The following is a 21,594-nucleotide window of genomic DNA, read 5'->3' on the forward strand; positions in this document are numbered from 1 at the left end:
CTCCAATACTTTGGCCACCTGATGCAAAGAACTGACTCACTGGAACAGACTCTGATACTGGGAAAGATTGAAGGCAGGCAGAGAAGGGGACGACAGAGGATGAGATGGTTGGATGGCATCACTGACTGGATGGACATGAGTTTGAGCAAGTTTCGGGAGCTGGTGATGGACAGGGAAGCCTGGCCTGCTGCAGTCCATGGGGTCGCAGAGTCGGACACGACTGAGCGACTGAACTGATGACTGAACTGACTGTCAATTCCTATGGCCAAAAGGAGGAAGATGCTTCCTTCAAGTTCTTCTGTAGACTTGTCCCTCATGTACACTGAACATTCCTCTGGGCTTTAGGGATTGGGTTTGCTGTTTTTGGTCCTGATTTTGCACTTTGAGGACAGCATGAGAACCACCAGCAGATGAGCGGAGGAAGGGCGCCACCTGGAGGCCACAGTGTGAAGCGAGCATTGAGTTCCCTCCTCAAAAATTGCCTTCAGTAAACAAAATAATCCTGCCTGCCATTCAGCTCTATCAAGGAGCTGAGCATCAGGGAAAGCCCCTAATCTCCAGGAACAAAAGGTGAAATGAGTAGCGGGCAACGTTTCCAAATGGAGAGAGGAACTGAAATTCAACTTAAAGACATGACTTACAGGCATAAAGGAAATTAGCCAAAAAAAATGCTTGGACTTGCTCATCATTTCACTCAAATTTAGCAATAGTAATAATGATATTCTATTTATGGAGTGTTTACCATGTGCCAGTGACATGGGTACACTTGTGCTATGTGCTAAACATATTCCCTCTTGTTTAATTCTCAGCAACAACCTTATAAGGGAGACACTACTATACTTATTTTATGGTGAACAAAAAGGGCAGTTCAGAGAGGTGGACTAACTCTCCCAGGATCACACAGCCAGGACACTGACAAGCTGGGATTTGAACCCAGGTTTGTGGACTCAGAAGCTCAAGCTCTCAACCAATGAGTTAGACACCCGATGGATATGGCCATTAAACAGGTCCAAAGAGGAACATATCATCTTTGCCCAAATTTTCCCCTTCCTCCTGCATCCTCCATCCCAGCAGATGGCACTACCCTCCCCACATCCAGCTGCCTAAGCCAGCATCCTAAGAGTTTTGATCCCACACCTAATCACTCACCAATTTGTGATTCTCTCACAAGTATCTTTATCATTTTTCTATTCTCTCTGTCCTCACTGCTGCCTTAGTCCGGGCCAGGGCCATTTCTGGCCTGACTGGATACTCTTCCAGCAGTCTCTCTCCTTCCACCAGCACTCGTGTGATTGATTTATAGTCATCTCCCCCATTATTCTCTCCATGACAATAGAGTTCCACTGCTATAAAAATATGGGAATACCAGACCACCTGACCTGCCTCCTGAGAAACCTGTATGCAGGTCAAGAAGCAACAGTTGAAACCAGACATGGAACAACAGACTGGTTCAAAATTGGGAAAGGAGTATGTCAAGGCTCTATGTTGTCACCCTGCTTATTTAACTTACATGCAGAGTATATCATGCAAAATGCTGGGCTGGATGAAGCTCAAGATGGAAGAAAGATTGCCAGGTGAAATATCAGCCACTTCAGATATGCAGATGACACTGCCCTAATGGCAAAAAGAGAAGAACTAATGAAGGTGAAAAAGGAGAGTGAAAAAGCTGGCTTAACACTCAACATTCAAAAAACTAAGATCATGGCATCTGGTTCCATCACTTCATGGCAAATAGATGGGGAAAAAATGGAAACAGTGGCAGATTTTATTTTCTTGGGTTCCAAAATCACTGCAGATGGTGCCTGCAGTCATGAAATTAAAAGATGATTGCTCCTTGGAAGAAAAGCTATGACAAACCTAGACAGCATGTTAGAAAGCAGAGACATCACTTTGCCGACAAAGGTCCATATAGTCAAAGCTGTGGTTTTTCCAGTAGTCATGTACAGATGTGAGAGTTGAACCATAAATAAGGCTGAGCACTGAAGAATTGATGCTTTTGAACTGTGGTGTTGGAGAAAACTCTTGAGACTCCCTTGGACAGCAAGGAGATCAAACCAGTTAACCCTAAAGGAAAGCAATCCTGAATATTCATTGGAAGGACTGATGCTAAAGCTGAAGCTCCAAAACTTTGGCCACCTGATGTGAAGAGACGACTTACTGGAAAAGACCCTGATGCTGGGAAAGATTGAAGGCAGGAGGAGAAGGGGACAATAGAGGATGAAATGGTTGGATAGCATCACCGACTGGATGGACATGAGTTTAAGCAAACTGTGGGAGATGGTGAAGGACAGGAAAGCCTGGCGTGCTGCAGTCCATGGGGTCACAAAGAGCTGGACATGACTGAGCGACTAAACAACAACAACGATGCACAATGTTCAGTGTTAGAATTTCCCCTTTTAAAAAAAAGGAGTGTGTGTATGTGTGAGTATGTGTGTGTGTTGCCAGATAGTTGGGGGAAAGGCCTGTGGGAATAGGAGCTACACAGTCAGAGTAATCCCTCCGAAAACAGAAGCGGCCTGAAGCACTGTGCAGGCCGGCGGCTCCAGGCCAGAGACAGATGACCCAGCAAGAGAGGCAGAGACCGAAGACAAGTCTGGGTCCTGAGCAACAGCCCCTCTTTTTCAAAAAATTATTTTTACTTATTTATCTGGTTGTTCTGGGTCTTAGCTGCAGCAGGTGAACTCAAAGTTGTGGCATGTGGGATCTAATTCCCCCACCAGGGACTGAACCCAGGGCCCTCTGCACTGGAAGTGTGGAGTCTTAGTCACTGGACCACAAGGGAAGTCCCAAGAGCCCCTCTTTTGAGCAGATCCTTAAATGTTTCACAGTCAAAATGCCCAGGGGACCCCCTTGGCCATACTGAGGACTGATGCCACTTCTCCAGTATCATACAAAATGGAATGAGGCGTGGCTCTTCTGGGAGTAAGGGAAAACCCCACTAGATTAATTGTAAGACTCCCTCTAGATTTCCTTGCTGACACACCTCCACGGTTTAGGGCAGGTTGGGCTCTCCTGTTCCACAGGGTAGTCCTCAAACATGAGCATCATGTGCTTAAGATACTTAACTCTAAAGAATCATCCAAGTGGCCTAATAGCTCAAAATACTGTGTCAAGGCCAGTTTCATGGGACATACAATAAGCGAAGTAGCACCAATTATACCCTGTTCCCTTTTGCTGATGCATTCATCAGGGGGGTCTACTGTGCACCACGCTCTAAGCAGTTGTGAGCAGCAATAGGCCTGGACTGGTCCTCCCACAGCTTCTGAGTCCCTGCTGCCCACACACCAAGCTGTGTAACTGAGTTGGTGGGCTCCAGGTAATTATTTATCTTCAAGTAATTTTTTTCCTTTCCTATTTTCTGCATTTCTAATTTCCCATTCTGATAAACATATTATTTCAATAAAGTATGAAAGAAAACATATTTACGTTTAACAACTATTACCTTTACCTGCTGGTGTGTGTGATAAATTTCTTCTTAAGGCTTTAGTCTCAAGAATTAGGAATGGTTACTTTTGACTGCATATTGCTCTGTGTCTAATCAGGAGATAGAAACTACACAGTAATTTAAAGTAAAAGTGAAAGTCACTCAGTTGTGTCCAACTTTTTGTGATCCCATGGCCTATACAGTCTGTGGAATTCTCCAGGCCAGAATACTGGAGTGGATAGTCATTCCCTTCTCCAGGGGATCTCCCCAACCCAGGGATCGAACCCAGGTCTCCTGCACTGCAGGCAGATTCTTTACCAGCTGAGCCACAAGGGAAGCCCAAGAATACTGGAGTGAGTGGCCTATCCCTTCTCCAGCGGATCTTCCCGACCCAGGAATCAAACCAGGGTCTCCTGCAGTGCAGGCGGATTCCTTACCAACTGAGCTACCAGGGAAGCCCACACAGTAATTTACAGGGGAAGCTGAATGTAAAGAGGTACTAAGCTGTGACAAGAGAGTAAATATGAAGATATAAAGTGAATGCTCGAAGGTTCCCTATGGCTGAGGGGAGTCCTCAAGGAAAGACAACTTGGAAGGGGAGCCCCTTCCTCAAGGTTGGGGCTCAGACCACCCTGAACAGGGTGGCTGCAGCCCACTGGTTTGGGGCAGAGGTGTTTTGCAGGTTTCTGGTGAACAGGAAACTGTCACCGGCACAGGTACACAGAGGCTGGTGAGAGGGAGGGAAAGGGATGTGACAGGCTCAAGGCTCGGAGCACATGGTGTCCGCCTCAGGAAGGCATGCGAAGGTGGTCCCCAGGCTTGAGGCAGGGCTGCAAGGTTGCCACGAGACTGTCCTAAGTATGCAGCTGGAGTTGGGGAGGGCGCTCACAGGACAGTCCCACACACCTGAACCGCCCACTATGGAGCAGAAGAAAGAAAAAACAAAAAGCGCAGCACACAGGAACCAGGGAGAGATGCTGTCTTCCTCCTGCAAGGACCTGCAGCTCCCCTACTGGAGACCTTAGCATCGTGCGTGTGTGTTAAGTCACTTCAGTCATGTCGAACTGTCTGTGACCCTGTGAACTGTAGCCCGCCAGGCTCCTCTGTCCATGGGATTCTCCAGGTGAGAATACTGGAGTGGGTTGCCAGGCCCTTCTCTGGGGATCTTCCCGACCCAGGCATAGAACCCGCATCCCTTATGTCTCCTGCACTGGCAGGCAGGTTTTTACCACCAGGGCCACATGGGAATTATCCAGAGCAAGTACTAACTGGTAAATTAGGAGGTGCAAGGCAATAAACTCATAACTGGCACGAGCTGTTATCAGTCATTAGCATAGGGGTTGCCAAGCTTTTTCTATAAAGAGCCTGATAGTAAATATTTTAAGCTTTCTGAGTCATACATTTCTGTCAAAGCTATTGAATTCTGCCACTGTTGCATGAAAAGCAGCAGAGAAAACAAGTCAACAAATAAGCATGGCTGTTCCAATGAAACTTGATTTACAAAAACAGCCAGTGGTTTTGATCCACAGATCACTTACCAACTCCTGATTTAGAACTTTAGATCAAACCATCTGTTCTGTGAAGGGGATTACATTGAGAGGAAGGGGGATGAATGCACAGAGCACCCACAAAGGTGGGTGGTAGAGGCTAAGAAAAAGGAATTTAAATGGAGATAATGTCAGTTGGTGATGGACAGGGAGGCCTGGCATGCCGCGATTCATAGGGTCATGAAGAGTCGGACACGACTGAGTGACTGAACTGAACTGAACTGAGTGTCAACATTCTATTTTATTTTGTCCAAATTAGATGCGTGCTATGTACTGAATGTTTGTGGCTACCCCCACCAAAAAAATTCATATGTTGAAACCTTAGCGCTCAATACAATGGTGTTGGGAGATGGAGCCTTTAGGATGTTATTAGGGTATGAGGACAGAGCCCTCATGATGGGCTTTGTGTCCTTACAGGAAATGACAGGAAAGGATTGCCCTCTGCCGTGTGAAGACACATAAAGACAGCCATCTAGAAACCAGGAAGTGGGTCCTTACCAAGCACTGGTTCTGCCAGTATCTTGATCTTCTCCATCTCCAGAACAGTGAGAAATAAACTTGTTTTTTAAACCACTCAGTCTATGGTAATTTGTTATAGCAACCCAAACTGACTAAGACAGTGAGCTATTATATTAAAGGATCTAGTGGGGTACTTAAGAAATTTTTATCTCTAAGGGTCTTTGCAAGACAAAGTCCATGTTGTGCCTTCTTCTTTTCAGGAAGCTGAGACTGAAGGTGGTTAAGACACTTGCCTCAACTCATAGAGGCCAGCCGAGCCAGAATGTGAATGATTAAACTGACTCCTAAAGCTCCCATGTCCACCACCCCACTCGCAAGGGACAGGTGGGTATTCCCAAGCTGGGCCGCTTTCTTTGCTAGGTACCCTAATAAAGTTGGATTTAATGCTCCTGACTGCTGGCAGGCTGGGACTCCCAACCTGAGGAAATCAAAGCTTAACCTGGGTGAAACCCCAACTCCTGAAATGTCCAAGGCACTTAAAGATGAGAGGTGAGCCCTATCTGAGTTTTCAATGGCGCCCCATCAATGCTGAACTGTCTGGCTAGGTCACTATCCAAGCAACCTCTGCTCCGGTAACCGTCCCAGATAAAGAATCATTTCTTAATCAAGAGTGAAACATGTGTTGGGCTTTCCCTTAATATATCACAGACACTACACGTGTTCTTATTCTGATCACACCTATTAGGTGAGATTTTTCAAAATAAATAGTAAGGGGGCTTCCCTGGTGGTCCAGCACTTAAGAATCTGCCTTGCAATGCAGGGGACACCAGTTCAACTCCTGGTCCAGGAAGATCTCACATGCCTCAAAGCAACTAAGCCTGTCTACCGCAACTGCTGAATCTACACTCGAGAACCCTTGCTCTGCAACAAGAGAAGCCACCGCACTCAGAAGCCCATCACCACAATTATAGAAAGCCTGCGTGCAGCAACAAAGACCCAGAGCAACCAAAAATAAATTTTAACATTTTTTTTCATAAAAATATATCAATGATTTTATCACTGTTCATTGAAACGTGTCAGTCTAGGTACTTTGCCTAATTTCCAGTTCTGACAACAACCCTGAAAGGTGGCTATTACTGTCTTATTTAAGAACAAAGATGACATTTACATAGCAGACATTATTAATCCTTGAGATAAGCAATTTGGTAGGATCTTATGTAAGGAAGGGAAAATTGAAGTAAAGAGGTTTGAGCAGGTTGACCTGACCACCCCATTTATCTCCATCTGAATGCACGCCTCTCCAGAGGTTTAATTTGGAGTGGAAATACAATGCACAGAACCCACTCAGGATGAGACTGAGCCAGGTCTAAAGCCCGGCCTTATCTCTTACTAGTCATCTGACCAATCACTCCTTTTCTCTACTGAGGGCAGTTCATGGCATTTCCGTAAGTCTTGAAAAGGCTTTTATTCTAGACTACTTTTCAAGGATGTTTGTACAACAAACCTTGGAAGACAGAGATAGTGTTTCCCTCAACGTGAGAGGGAAGATTTGTTTTCTCCCAGGATAACAAACATAATGCCTCCCTCAGGGGCAAAGTTTAAACAGGTTTGCCAGCAGCCCCCTTTAAAAGGGTATGGTCTACACGGCCGAGTGACCCTAAATTTGCAGCATGTGTGCTAAGTCGCTTCAGTCATGTCTGACTCTTTGTGACCCTACGGACTGTAGCCCTCCAGACTCCTCTGTCCATGGGATTCTCCAGGCAAGAATACTGGAGTGGGTTGCCATGCCCTCATCCAGGGGATCTTCCTGACCCAGGGATCAAACCTGCATCTCTTACATCTCCTTACCTGCCAAGCGGGTTCTTTACCACTAGCACCCACCTAGGGTTGCAAAGAGTAGGACACGACTAAAGCGACTTAGCAGGCATACCCACTACTAAGCTTAGGGTCTCTCTCAGCTGTGACACAAACCCATGTACAATACCTATCTGAACCCACATTTCCATTGCCCCATGAGACTTGCGGAGCAAGAGGGATCAACAAAAACACAAACTTCATGCCATCTGCTGTACCGCGAGTAACAAAGCCCTTTGTTTCTGACCCAGAGTTTCATGTCTTCTGTGAACATCTATGCATAGTGGCAGGCTAACTTATTAGCAAGAAAGTAGGATAAAATCTCATGCCCTTCACAGTCTTTAACACTTTCACCCAAATGTCAAAAAAAGTCAATAACTTTCACTTTCTCACTTCCCACTGCACCTCAACCTCCTGTGGTTTGACATCAGCTCCCAGGACACTACTGAAGCTATTTCTGCTGATGTCACCAAAGACTGTCTTACTGCCAGCTTCAGTGGGTATCTGATTCAAACAAAACCTTTCTGAACCTTTACCGCCTTAACACGAGGGGCACACCCCGCTTCTGAAGTGTCCTACCATTAGATTCCATAAGACTGCACTTTTCTGCCTGTCCTTATTGGTCCCTTTCATGGACTCCTCTTCCCTTAGCAGCCCCATCCCTGCCCACCTCCCGATTGCTTCACCTGCCCTACCTGGATGATCTCACTCACACTGTTTGAGAAGCTCAAATATGTTTCAATTCAGTCCAGTTCAGTCACTCAGTCATGTCCGACTCTTTATGAACCCACGGACTGCAGCATGCCAGGCTTTCCTGCCCATCACCACCTCTTGGAGCTTGCTCAAACTCACGTTCATCAAGCCGGTGATGCCATCTAACCATCTCATCCTCTGTCGTCCCCTTCTCCTCCTTCCTGCAATCTTTTCCAGCATCAGGGTTTTTTCCAGTGAATCAGTTGTTTGAATCAGGTGGCCAAAGTACTGGAGCTTCACCTTGAGCATCAGTTCTTCCAAAGAATATTCAAGACTGATCTCCTTTAGGATTGACTGGTTGGATCTCCTTGCAGTCCATGGGACTCTCAAGAGTCTTCTCCAACACCACAGTTCAAAAGCATCAATTTTTCAGTGCTCAGCTTTCTTTATGGTCCAACTCTTGCATCCATACACAACTACTGGAAAAACTGCGATAAACTCTAGCTTCAGTCCAGACCTGTGACACAACTTACTAGCCACCTTACCACTCACCTTCCCAGCTGAATGGCTCCACCTCAAACTCAGGTGGTCCTAAAAGGAACACATGCTTCCTTGGCCCTTCACACCACCTAATCCTCCCTCTAGGACCCACGCTCTAGGTTTGTGGTACACCCAGACAGCTTGTCACTCCAGGAAGTCATCCCTGCCCCTCCACTGCTCCTCACACCCCAAAGCCAAGTTCCCTTTGAGTATTGCTTCTCTTACTGTCTATTTCAGGAATCTGTACACCCCTACCTCCCACCAGGCCCAGGCCTCCTACTGTTGTTTCTCCTCAGGTCCAGTCCTTCCTGTCTTGGGTGATTGTAGTGTCCAGGTAACTTGGTTTTCTGCCTCCCTTTTGCCCCCCAAAGCCTTCACCCCATCCTTGCTAGAGCTATGTTCCCAAAGTATTAATATAAACCAAACCATGTCATTTCCCTGCTCTAAGCCTTTCACTTGCTCCTCACTGCTTGTCCGAAACGTCAAGGTTATTAACGACAGAGTTCACTGTGCTCCCTAAATGTTATGTCCCCCCCACCCTCCAAACCTTGCCCTTAAGTACACCTTCCATCTGTCTGCTGTGGCCATTGTCGCACTAACTGGATAAGAGGTGGTGAAGAGGTGTCTCTAAATAGCACTCACTTACTGGCACTGACTGGTTTTAATCTGTATTGTCTGGAACCAGGAAGTGCTAAAATGTTGCACTAAACCCTAGACACATCTTCTGCCTGCCTCAAACCTATTTGAATGTCCTTGATTTTTCTTTAAAAAAATAGTCATGGTTCAGATCAGGAGCCATAGTTCTACCAAATTATTTGCCATCATGATTGTTTGCTTCTCAGGCTGAGAAAAAATCTGAGCAAGTCCTTCATTCTGCCTAGCTAAGGTGCTGATAGAATAGGGTTTCTTGTAAAAATATTATATATATATTATATATGTATGTATAATGTATCATTAATATTCATTCCCCCCCCCCAACTTCTCTTTGCTAAGCAAGCAAATCAACACCCTTGAGCGTCCACCAGGAGGCGCCGGGGGACGTCAAAAGACCTGCGGTCCCTTTACGATTGGAGAGGCGGCGGTGGATGCAGCAGCGATGGAACCCGGCTTGCTTCCTTTTTTAAGAATCAGCGTGAGGGAAGGGAGCAGAGCTGCGTTATTTTAGGGAGACCTTGTCGCACTCCCCCTCCTGAGGGTAGGGAGCGTCTGGGGTGTGCGCGGTCCCATGGAGAGACGCTGGCGGCGGTGGCGGCGGCGGCGGCAGCTGGGGCTCCTATCGCGGCTGCGGCCGGCAGTAATCCGACCCCGCCGGCGAAAGGACTGAAGAGGCGCAAGGAAAGCGGCGAGCTGCGAACAAAAGCCTCGGCGCGGGGCCGAGCCCGGGACGTGGGGTAAGCGAGCCGGCCCGGGCACCAGGGAAGCGGACGGGCTCGCTGAGCTCCAGGAGCCCAACCTCGCTGGGATACGGTGGGGGCACTCGGAGGACGTCTGGGGACAGGTGTCCGAGCCTAGACTGGGGTGGATGGCGCTTTTAGCACGGCTTTAAGAGAGAATCGGGTGCATCTGGGAAGACCCAGGCTCCTTCACCACCCCCGGTGAACACCCGGTGGTGGGGACGCGGGGAAGGCGGGCACAGCTCCTTGCAAGCCCTGCCCAAGAGGCAGGAGCAAGGATCGATCAGCCCTCCCGGGGAGGTCTTTTTCGGGCAGAGTCACTTCTCTCCTCTCTGCCGTCACCTCTGAGCCCTACGCTTGGGTCTCCTTTGGCAAAAGGGAAATCAACTATAAACTTCTTCCCTGGGCAAATGGGGTCTTCACAGCAGTGCACTGTGAGGATGCACAGACCTCCTTTTTTGTTCCTGCAAAGCTGCCTCCCCGGTCGCCCGCCTAAGCGACAAATGAATACGCTAATCCTCTCGGGAATCCTCCAGAGCCTCTCGGGTCGGCTGCCGCCCGCACCTCGATCTTTACATTTTAACCTGCAACAGGGAAGAGATGCATCTAGCGGGCAAGACGCCCGGGGCCGGGGGGGGGGGGGGGGGGGGGCTTGGCCACAGGCCTCCGCCCCGCACTCCGGCGCTGAGGGAGACAGAGGCTCTGTGCACCCTCCCGCCCGCTTGGGTTTTCAGGGCATCGGTATTATGGTTTACATTCCACCGGGCCTCTGAGCCTAATCCCAGAGCGGATTAAGTTGGGTGAGGGGATGAACAGGAATGGGGGGGGGGGTTGGGGGGGTGGACTGCTTTTAAATGTATTCCTCGATGTCCCTCCCTTGTTATCCTCAGTGACTCCACAAAGGCACAGGCTCAGCCATGGTGGATCCCGTGCCTGAAGAGGAGAAGCTGGGAGCCGAGCCCGGAGGCTCAGAAGGGGACGAAGCCGCCGCGTCCGTGCCCCCTAACTCCCAGGGCGCCCAGCAGCCCACGGCGTCTTCGGCCTCGGCCTCGGCCTCCGCCGTGGCGCCCCGCAAGGCTGAAGTCCCGTCCGCGGCCGAAGGCGGGCAGCGGGAGCAGTCCCCGCTGTTGCACCTCGACCTCTTCAACTTCGACTGTCCGGAGGCCGAGGGCAGCCGGTACGTGCTGACCAGCCCCCGCTCGCTAGAGGCCTGCGCCCGCTGCGCTGTTAAGCCTGTGGAGCTGCTGCCCCGGGCCCTGGCGGACCTGGTGCGCGAGGCCCCCGGCCGCTCGATGCGAGTGGCCACTGGCCTGTACGAGGCATACGAGGCGGAGCGGCGCGCCAAGCTGCAGCAGTGCCGGGCGGAGCGCGAGCGCATCGTGCGCGAGGAGAAGCGGCGCCTCTTCACGCCGTTGGGCCCGGCGGCCGCCGCGGCCTCGGCCCCCAGCGCGGGCAGCAGCAGCAGCTGCAGCAGCGCGAGCCTCCCGGCCTCGCCCGCCCCGCGCGCCGCTCGAAAGGCCTCCTCCAGCCCGTCCCCGGCCCGGCCCCAACCCCCTCCGGCGGGGTCGCGGGCAGGTAGGAAGAGCCACTCACTGGACTCGCTGTCCCGCCGGCGGGAGGGCGCCCTCAGCTCCGAGTCCGGCGCGTCGTCGTCGTCCTACAGCGGAGAGAGCCTGCGGGAACTGCACTGGCCGCCACGGGCCTCGGCCAGGAACAGCTGCGCGGCGGGGTCGGCGGCCTCGGCTCCTAACCCCCTGGGCCGCCCATCCGCCCTGGCCCTGGTTCCGCTCACCGGCCGCAGCTTCAGCCTCGGCGACCTGAGCCACTCGCCCCAGACAGCTCAGCACGTGGAGCGCATCGTGCGCCAAGTGCGCGCCGAGCGGGGTCTGCGCGGGGTGCCGGAGCGCGACCGGAAGATCGCGGCGCTGATGTTGGCGCGGCACCAGGAGGAACGCCTGCTGCTGGAGCAGCGCGCCGCGGCCCACGGCCAGTGGGAGCAGCAGCGCGTCCGCGCCGAGCAGCGGCGGGAGCGCGAGGAGCGCGAGAAGCAGCGCGCCCTGGAGCAGGGCCGCCGGGCCTGGGCGGCGCAGGTGGAGGAGCGGCGCGGCCGCCGAGGTCGCGAGGAACGCGAGGAGGCGCGGCGCCGGCAGCGGCAGTGCGAGCGCAGCGAGGAGCGGCGGCGGGAGCTGGCCGAGCGCCAGGGACTGCTGCGGCGGGAGCGAGTGGAGCGCGCGGCCCGGGAGGACCGGCAGCGCAAGCTGCAGCAGGAACAGAACCTGAAGCAGCGGGAGGAGGGCCTGCAGGAGGTGCGCGAGCGGGCCGAGCAGCTCCGCAGGGAGCGCGCTAAGCGCGCGGCCCAGGTCAAGCAGCAGCAGGAGGGCCAGTTGCAGCGGGAGAAGCAGGAGCTTAGCAGGGCGGAGCGGGCGCGCCACGAGGCGTTGCTGAAAGGTCGGGCCCGGCAGGAACGCCAGGAGCGCGAGGGCCTGCGGAGCTCCCTGGAGGCCAGCCTGGGACGCGCGCAGGAGAACTACGAGCAGTTGGTGGAGCAGCGCACCCGGGAGCTGCGCGAAAGGGCCCGGCGGGAGGAGCTGCAGGGCCGGCGGGCCAAGGAGGCTGCGGAGCGCAAGGAGCGGGAGCATCAGGCACACCTGGAGGCGCTGGCCCGGGCAGGCGAGCGGCGGCTGCAGCACGCGGCGCAGGCGGCCGAGGAGGCGGTGCAGCAGAAGGCGCGGCGCGTGGGCCAGAGCCGGATGGAGAAGGAGCGGGCCCAGCGCGCCAACAAGGAGAAGGTGGAGAGGGACGAAGACTGCCGCCGGCGGGAGCTGCTCCAAGCCATCGGTCGCAAGCTGGAGCGCAGCGAGCAGCTATCTCGGGAGCGGCGCAGCGCGCTGGAGAGCGCTCGCTCCACAGCCCGCGCCTCCTTCCACGTGCGCGAGAAGGTGCGCCAGGAGACCAACACGCGCTCCTTCGATCGCATGGTGCGCGAGGCCCAGCTGCACGCCAACCTGGACCGTAAATGACCGCCGCAGTGCGCAGGCTAGACTGCCACGCTCAGCCCCGTGGCGCCCCTTTTGGCCATTTTGTCCGGACCGTGGGAATCGCCAGTTGGGGCAGAGCACCGTGGCTTCGCCAGGCTCCTAACCAGTGAGGCGATGAGAGGACTGATGTATGAGACCCGTCAGTCCGCCGCCTTTGTTTTTAAAAATCGGCTTTGTTTGGAAATGACAGAGCACAACCTTCCACCACATCCCACCTTCTTGGCTCCCACCCTGGCCCTTGCCACGGTTGCCAATGTGTCTGTTGAATTGGAAAGGAAAAGAGCTGGGAGAAGGGGGCTGGGTCGAGAGTGGGGGCGGGGGGGGGGGCAAGGAGACAGTGCAGAAGTGACTGCCCCCTCCTGCCGCAGTCACCCCAGGCATCTTCACAAACTTGGTATCTGAGGTGTCTGCACAGATTGCAGCAGAGGAGGCATCTCCTTGGCTCCCCTCCATCTTTTAAAATGTGGCAAGTTGCACAACACTTGGAGGCCTCACAGAAAAGCACAGCTCTTCCAAGGTATTACACCTCCCTCAAGTGACCGAAAAGCTATTGACTTTTGTATACTAGACTTTTAATCTGCCACTTGTGCAAACTGTGGTCTTAGTTCTGCTAGGTTTTCTGTTGTTTCCCCTAGATTCTCTAGTTAGACAATCATCTGCCAGTAATGATCAGTTTGGATTTTCGTCTTCCTTATGTTCCTAGTTGACACAGGTTTGGTGATGCTGTTTAGCTTTAGTGGAAGCCCCCAGCCCGGGGATGTGGATTCCTTAGGCAGCAGTGTTCCACCCCACTGAGCTTTCTTGCAGGGTATTTTCAGGGGAGGTAGTGTCTGATGGCCACCTCCCAGTGTGGGGCCCACTCCTTGCAGACAGCATCCATGCCTTAAGAAGCAGAGCTACCTATGTGCCTGCCCAGGCCGATTCTGCCTCAATCTCCAGCCCTGGATGCAGTCCCAAGAGTGGGCCCCAGAGAGTTTGGGGTGTCACGTTCCCTATGTGAAGGGATCATCTGAGGGCATTTACTTTACTGTGTGGGCAGAAGAGCTGGAATTTGCGTCTTTGCCGTGAGGGTCATGCTCACTATGGTTTGACAGTGTATCTTCCTTTCCTCTCCTTCCCGGAATGAGGAAAAAGAGGACCCACCCCTACCCAACATTCCTGGTTCCCTCTCCCCTAGGACTGAAAGTATAGTCAGTCTCTCTGTGCCTCACCTCCCCATCGTCCAGATGGGGCCATCAGTACTCTTCTTTCTCCTGGTACCTCAAGGCCTCCCAGATCCAAAGCACCGCCTCAGTATTATTTGTTGGGCTTCTTTGTGCCTTTCTTGACCTGGAGTTGGGAGGCAGGAGGACTGCTGCTGGCCTAGTTTATTTCCAGGGGTATGGATTCCTGGCCATGTGTCACGGACAGGTGGTCATTTAGCCTCTGGGGGAAAATACATGCAAGACACTTTCTGGTCCAAAAAGTCCCGTTCAGTTGTCTTCCGGCAACTTTCACCCTTCAAGTGCTTCTCTTCCAGGAAGCTGAAATCAGCCCCCAGGCATGTCCACCCAAGGACCCTACCTTCATCAAGGAAGGTGGGGAGTAAAATATTACTTTTTACATGAACAGGATCAAGAAATAAAAGTTACCAAAAAAGAAGAAGAATCAGGGTAGAGAAGTATTGTGTTAGACATAGTTCATGTATATTCTGTTGGGCAGAATTGTCCTTAAAGTGTCTGGTGTCACACACATGCACACATTCTGTTAGCGACTCCCCACCCCGCCCCCGACCCCAGTGAAATGCCAACAGGTACAGGAGTATTGCGTAGAAGGAAGCAGTGCTTGGCTGTTACACATCAGATGCTGTGAAACCAGGAAAGGAGCTGTGCCAAGGCTTATTTCTTGAATGGATGAAGTTTTCCTCAAATTTTCATGTCGGTAACCAGGTTGTCAGTGAGCTATAATAATCAGCATTGTCGGTGAGTCAAGGGTATTTAACTAAAATGTTAATGTGATACTGGTTCTTAACTGGTGGTTCCTGATTTGACAGAGGAGACTCTGAGACTTTACTAGGAAGTTCCACCTAAAACCACTTCCTTCCAAGGTATATGCGTTCGTTTGAGAAGGATACAATCTGTTTGGATTTTTTTTCTTTTTTTTGGACAAGGCGCTGAAAGGTGATCTTACCTGGCTCTGTAGTCAGTTTGTTTTCTGACTTCCTGAGTGACTTTGGGTAGATCACCTCTGTGTGCCTTGGTTTCCCCACCTATAAAGTGGGGATCATGACTTCTGCCCTCCTCACACAAACACTGTGGGGATGAATCAGAATCAAAGTGGTGCTGTCAGTTCTAGGACTTTGGAACGGCAGGTACAGTCACTACAACCAAGGATTATGTGACTGCACTATGCCTAGAGTGTAATGTGGCCATTGTGATCTGGTGCAGAAAGAAATGTTCTCGAAAAGCACATTGCGGATTATAATGCCACATATGATGTGAAGGTCCGGGTCTGAATGTCACCAAATTAGAGATTTGCGCTTAGAGAAAAGCACAGTGTAAAGGAAACAAGACTTTGGGATTCTTTAAATACATATAATACATATAATAATAATTCAAGCAAAAACAGAGGCTAAACCTAGTAATAGTAAAGAATGGTTCTTCCAAGTTTCCAACCTCCTGATCACCCTCTAGAGAAGGGGGGCTTCTGTGTATTCTAGGCTAAGTAGTCATGTTACTCTTTGAGGAGGAACAATTTCCAGGATCCTTTTGTGTGTGTGTGTGCGTGCCCTTTATTTATAGTGTTTTCTTTGAATTGGTGGTAGGGAGGAGTAGTGTTTCTTACTCTGAAATGCAGCAAGAGAAAATCGGAGGAGTGGGGCATGGTGGGGATGATGGACAGAGAAAGTCTTACTTCTCCTGATGTGAACACTGTCATCAACTGCCCTGAATTTGTCTTCCATGCTGCAAGTTCCTACCATCCAGGAAAATACAGACTTGACATGACCCCAGACCTTCCCACTTGCCCTCTTGGAATATCCCCTTGCTCAGAGCAGAAAGAGCATGAAATGGAATGAGGAAGAATGGGAAGGGTTGGAAAAAACTTTAGTTTGGTTCGTTACCCAGGAAACAAGCAGGGCAAAACCATTTCAGATGGAATCATCAGTGGAGCTAGCCCATTGTCCTGCTCAAGCAATGACCAGTGCCTACACCACATCTGGACAGGAAGACAGAAGTTTCCTTTCAGAAGCACACAGACTGTGAGTCTTTAGTGGGAGCAGTAATTAGGATTTTCCAAAGGCACAGTCTGTAGGGTAGTGAAGGCACATGAAACTGCCCTTTGTGCTCTCTGCACTCCGCAAAGGCCACTCTGCAAAGCCCACCACTTAACACCCCCCTTCCTTTAAAAAGTCCACTGAAACAGAGGAGTGATTGACTCTTCATAAGGGGCTGTATCTTACTTACCATTGAGTCCACCCGTGGTTTAGCACCTCTTATGTAATAACCACATAAACAGTAGATGGAGAGAGGGATAGACAGCGGATGGGTGGTGGTCAGAGAATGGTAACCAGAGGACATTTGCACAGAATGGATTGAATGGAGGCCTCCCTTCATCTGTCAAATTAGTATCAAGCCCACTACCAGGTGGGCCAGGCATTGCTCTTAGTGCTGAGAAGACAAGGTCTCTCTGATATTGACCCTGGAGAACATGATATTGTGAGATGAGCAGACACCTTTATTTCCTTGTTGGGCTTAACTGCCTTCCCATCCTGGTATCCAACCACAGGCAGACCCGATAGTCCTTCAAGCACTAATTTCAAGCCTTTGGAGTTTCCTGGGGACTTGCCATCCTCCAGCCAACCATCATCGAGTCCTTGTTGTTCTCTTTCTCTTAGAGGAGCCCTGACTATTCAGGTCAAATTCATAAGGTCATGTACTTAATCAACTTTAGATTACAGTACAAATAGATTAATTACCTTCAAGGGCATTATTGGTGTTGCCTTTAACAGAGGCAGTGTAAATAATGATCGTCGATGTAGAGAACCAAGCCTCAGGCCCTGCAGAGTCCCAGATCACCAAAACAGGGTACCAGCTCCATAATTCCACTGTTCTTGCTGAGATAAGAAACTCAACATTTCAGAAGCATTTCCAGTTTTAAAGTCCCAACAAAAAGAGATTTTTGATTCATACTAAATTGCTAGGAACGTTCAGTGAACCAGAATATTCCACCTCTTAAAGCTTCTAGATGATTGAGATTACCCCCCGGGTTGCTATGGAGACTTGCCCATCTCCACCCTGCAGGTCCCTGGGAAACATTGGGCAGAGGAGCATAAGGAAATCTGGCATTTCTCGACACAGCCTGGGAAGGGGCTTTCAGAGATGCAGCAGACAGCTCCCGGTTCTAGAAATGTTATTTAGGCCTTAGATGTGACACATTGGCCGGGGTATCTTATGCGGCACTGCAGCGTCATGCCTGATCACGTGCTTTGGCTGCATGACTCTCCGCAAGAGCACTACGTCTGTTCACGTCCTTGCTCTGTTCCACGGAGCTCTGGTGCTCTCCACACGCACCTCCTCCCAGCCCTATGCACCCCCACGTGCCCCTAGCCCCTTATACTCTCCCTGGTGCTGCTTTGGCTTTACATAGGTCAGGGTTAGGACAGAGGGTATGGTTAGTAGCAGGTGTTAGGATGTAGAAGTGGAGGGTGGTTTCTTTCTGAGGAACACTGGTAATCACTGTTTACAGTATTGTTAACTTCCTGATGCATCAAACACCATCATGTCCCACATGAGCGCAAAAAAACTAGTCCGAAGTGATTTTTTTTTTAAATATTTTTATTTATTTATTTGGCTCTGCCAGGTCTTTGCTGGGGCATATGGAATCTAGTTCCATGATCAGGGATCAAACCCAGGTCCCCTGCATTGGGAGTGTGGTGTCTTACCCCCTGGACCACCAGGGAAGTCGCCGAAATGTTTTCTTCCCCCCAAAGTGATTTTTAAATTAGCAGCCATGTTGAAGTGTTCATGCCTCTCTCCTCTCCACCCGTACAGTATTGATGGTGTGTTTTTGTGTCAAACACTTGTGCAGTTCACAGGGCTGTCAGATGGTTCATCTCTACTCCTGTGTTGGAGTATACACGTGCATGCACACACACATCCTCCTCCCCATCCCAGCCTCAGCATTCTTGCAGAGGGAGGGGTTCTGTAGTCATCTCATTCTTTCAGAGAAGGCTAAGCACTGGGAACAGTGAGATGCCCCCTTGGTGGGGGTCCACTGATTCCACCTACCTCCAGCTCCATGGCTTCTTCAGTCTCTGGCTGGTGAGCATGGTGTCCATGTTCCCAATTCCATCATTGAGCCCTGTGGCTGACAAAGGCTGTTCATGTTGTCACTACACTTCTTCCCCTACTTATTGTGAGAAGCTGACTGGGAAATGGAATTTGGATGCCAAAATACTGACATCCAGAACATCTCAGCTTGACAGAATGACTGATATCTTCTAAAAGTCCAGTTCCTTGAGGCTACCATACCTTCGAAGCAAAGCATTTGGCAAAGGAACAAGCTTTGTTGACTTATTCAAACTATTGCCTACTATTCCACAGGCTCCTCCTGTCGTCTGTAAAATGGGGACAAAAATTCCTACTTGGTATGGAGTTATTAAATGTGTCAAATGCTTGGAAAGCGGCACGGTCCCTGGCAGATAGCATTCAATTTGTGGATTCTGTTATTTCGAACTTGGAACGGTAGTGAAAGAAGGAATGCGGTAGGTTGAACTTCAGCCTGGTGGGAAGGTGGAGCGCAGGCTTGGATGGCAGCCCTTGGCAGTAGTATGCACCCCTTGCTGTGTGTCAATCCCCCAACCATTCCAGGGGAAGGGGCTTTGGAAAAATGGGTCCCCAGTAACGTGTTGTAGTGTAGGGTTGGGGGGATTACCATGTTTACCAAATGTTTGGCAATAAAATTGATGTATGATGATAAGTTTTGAAATTTTATTTTAAGACTTGATGACTAAAATGACAGACTGTTTTAAGATTTGCATCTCTTTCTTGGGGTAAAGGAAGGTGTATTGTCCTGGTTGGACCCAGTGCTTTGATAGCATCTTTAGCAGAACCAAGTAGAAGAGGGTGTGGGGGAACCACTCTTCTGGGGTGCTCTGGTACCGCAAGGTGTGGTACCTGGCAGGAATTCTGAGATGTGCAGCCAGCTCTGCTATGGCCCCACGAGCATGAAGAAGAAGGTCTGGGACAAGCCCAACCTGGGAGAGCGCCGATGGACACGCTGTGGGAACCGGCATTGGACCAGAAAGGAGAGAGGTAGGCGTGCATTATGTCAGACAAATGACATTGTCTGAGAAGGCTCAGAAAATGCTCCTGTCTCCTTCCCTACTCCCTGGCCCTGCACACAGCTGCATGGAGGTTGGCTGAAGGACTGGATCTGTACACGTCCACATCCGACTCTGGATGTACATCAATGCACAGAGATGCTGAACAGGCCGCCTGGCCCAGGCTGGCTCATACTGTGCATCAGGAAGTGAGGGCCACAAGTGAGGCAAGTTGCTGGGAGCTCCCCTGCATTGTCACCTTTCTTCTGCCCCTGGATATCCTAGAGGGAGACTGCAGTGGACCTGAGAGTAGGCAGAAGGTGCCTCCTAGGAATATCTGCTTGTTTGAAGAGAACCCTCAGGGTAAGAAAAACGCAGAACCAAAGGGAGCAATTTGCTAACATGCTAAGCACTTCCGTTGGGCAGCTGACTATTTTAATCACTTAATCCTCACTTAAGCTGTAACTGATAAGTACATTATTATTCCCATTTTACAAAAGAAAATTGAGGCAGCGAGTTTAAGTCACTTCCCCAAGGTCACACAGCTAGTTGGACAGAATCCGGTTTGGAGAATTCAGTTTAAATGGGCTTAACTTCAACTGATACACATGTCACTTACTAGACCAGCCCTTTCTGCCTCTTGAGATTTGCAGAAAAAGTATAATAGGAGTGGAGCAGTTTAATTGTTTGATCTGGGCTCAGTCAAAAGCTCTGGCCCTACATTTCCTAGTCTCCTGTTGCCATGGGTGGGTGGAAAATTCTGCCTGGGCTCCCACTTTCTGTAGCCAGTAAAATAAGTGGAAATAAATAACGGGGAGGGAGGAAAGTGAGATTCTTTGGAAAAAGAAAGGGCTGATTTATGAAGGGCCATTAAAATAAGTAAGAGCATCATTATGTCCGAGAAAAGATAAGATGCAGTGAGAGTGGAAGAAAAAAGGGAGGAAATTTTAAAAAGAGGTTGGGAAATACTAAGAAGAAGCCAGAGACAGCACAATTCAAGGTTAGGGACCTCCCTGGTGGTCCGATAGCTAAGACTCTGTACTTCTAATGTGGGGGGGCGGGAGCAGGTTCAGTCCCTGGTCAGGGAACTAAATCTGCATTCCCCAATGAAGAACTAGCACAGCCAAATAAATAAACATTTTAAAAAAGAGAAGAAAAATTCAGGTGGGATCTATGTCTTGTGAATCTGAGCATAGCTAAATAAGTCAATGCCTCAATCAAGGAGTAAGAGGCCTACCACTGGAGCTATCTTAAGGCAGCCAAAGCAAGATCCAGGGAGGAGAAAGGAGAAAGTAGGTGCCTTAGGTACTGAGAGTAGCTATAGTCCCAATTCAAACTTGTTCATAGTCTAGACCTGTCAGATTTACAAAGGAAAGGGTAGGCAAGCAGTCTCTAAGGGGCTTTCCAAAAGTCACCAAAACTTCTAAGAAAAGAATGTACCTAATTTCTTGTGTTAGTGATTAAGCCAGTTAACAGATGCTTGGAATCCATTTGAAGGTACTTTTGAGATACACCTTCTCTGCATGGGCCCAGAACAGATCTAGTTTCTACCTCAAGTAGCAGGAAAAGTAAACAAAACTCAAGGAAAAGAGACAGTACACTTTTAACTTTGAGGGCATGGTGGGTAACAGTATTTAGAAGGTGAAGGCTTGAAATGTACACAGAGCACTAGAGTTTAGAATGATGTAGAAGGTAATTGATGATGTTTATTAGGATAGAGAAAAATCTAGTGCTGATTTTCTTTGATGCTCTTATCATCTAATTCCAATGAAAGAGCCAGCTTGCCCTGAAGCTATCAATATGGCTGAATAGGAAATTACTGATATTCAACTGTTTTTTGACCTACAAAGCAGCAAACAGTGGGGTGACTTGTGCCCTAAATGGGCTGTCTGAAGGCCCTGCAGGAACTGGGGGTGGAAGTTCCTGATGGAAGCCCAGATGGCTGGGACATCCAGGTCTCATGCAGAGAGATGTCTCTTAAGGAGCCAGTGCAGACAGGTGAAAGGCAGCTTGCGGGTGTGCATGGGCAAAGGCAGCTTTTCTTCCTGCAGGAAGCATACATTTACATCAGCATTTCTAAGTGAGAATCCTTCTGGTCTCCCCTCCATCAGACTGGGCTGCAGGGCGGTTCATTTCCTTAAAATCTGCAAACTTTTCTGCAGAGGCTATAGCCTCGTGGCTGACTGCATGCTCCCAGGAGTTCCGCAGGGAGCGAGATGCTCAGCACACTGCTGCCTGCCCAGAATACCAAACAGCAAACAGCAGGGCAGACTCCCGGTTCTCTGCTGCAGCCGGCTCCCCCGGCGCCAGCTCCGCCCTCCAAGAGCCCTTTCTCTCCCTCCAT

The 21,594-nt window shown here is 50.2% G+C and overlaps 1 protein-coding gene across 1 annotated transcript; it reads left to right on the forward strand.

Moving 5' to 3' along the window:
• The first annotated feature begins 9,614 nt into the window (after nucleotides 1–9,614).
• On the forward strand, nucleotides 9,615–18,904 carry CCDC177 (coiled-coil domain containing 177). The gene is made up of 2 exons (XM_043921128.1): nucleotides 9,615–9,908; nucleotides 10,802–18,904. Exon 2 carries the CDS (start codon nucleotides 10,829–10,831, stop codon nucleotides 12,929–12,931), a length of 2,103 nt encoding a protein of 700 aa, XP_043777063.1. The 5' UTR covers nucleotides 9,615–9,908; nucleotides 10,802–10,828; the 3' UTR covers nucleotides 12,932–18,904.
• Nucleotides 18,905–21,594: the final 2,690 nt, after the last annotated feature.

The sequence above is a fragment of the Cervus elaphus genome, chromosome 12 (assembly GCF_910594005.1).
Source record: "Cervus elaphus chromosome 12, mCerEla1.1, whole genome shotgun sequence".
NCBI lineage: Eukaryota > Metazoa > Chordata > Mammalia > Artiodactyla > Cervidae > Cervus > Cervus elaphus.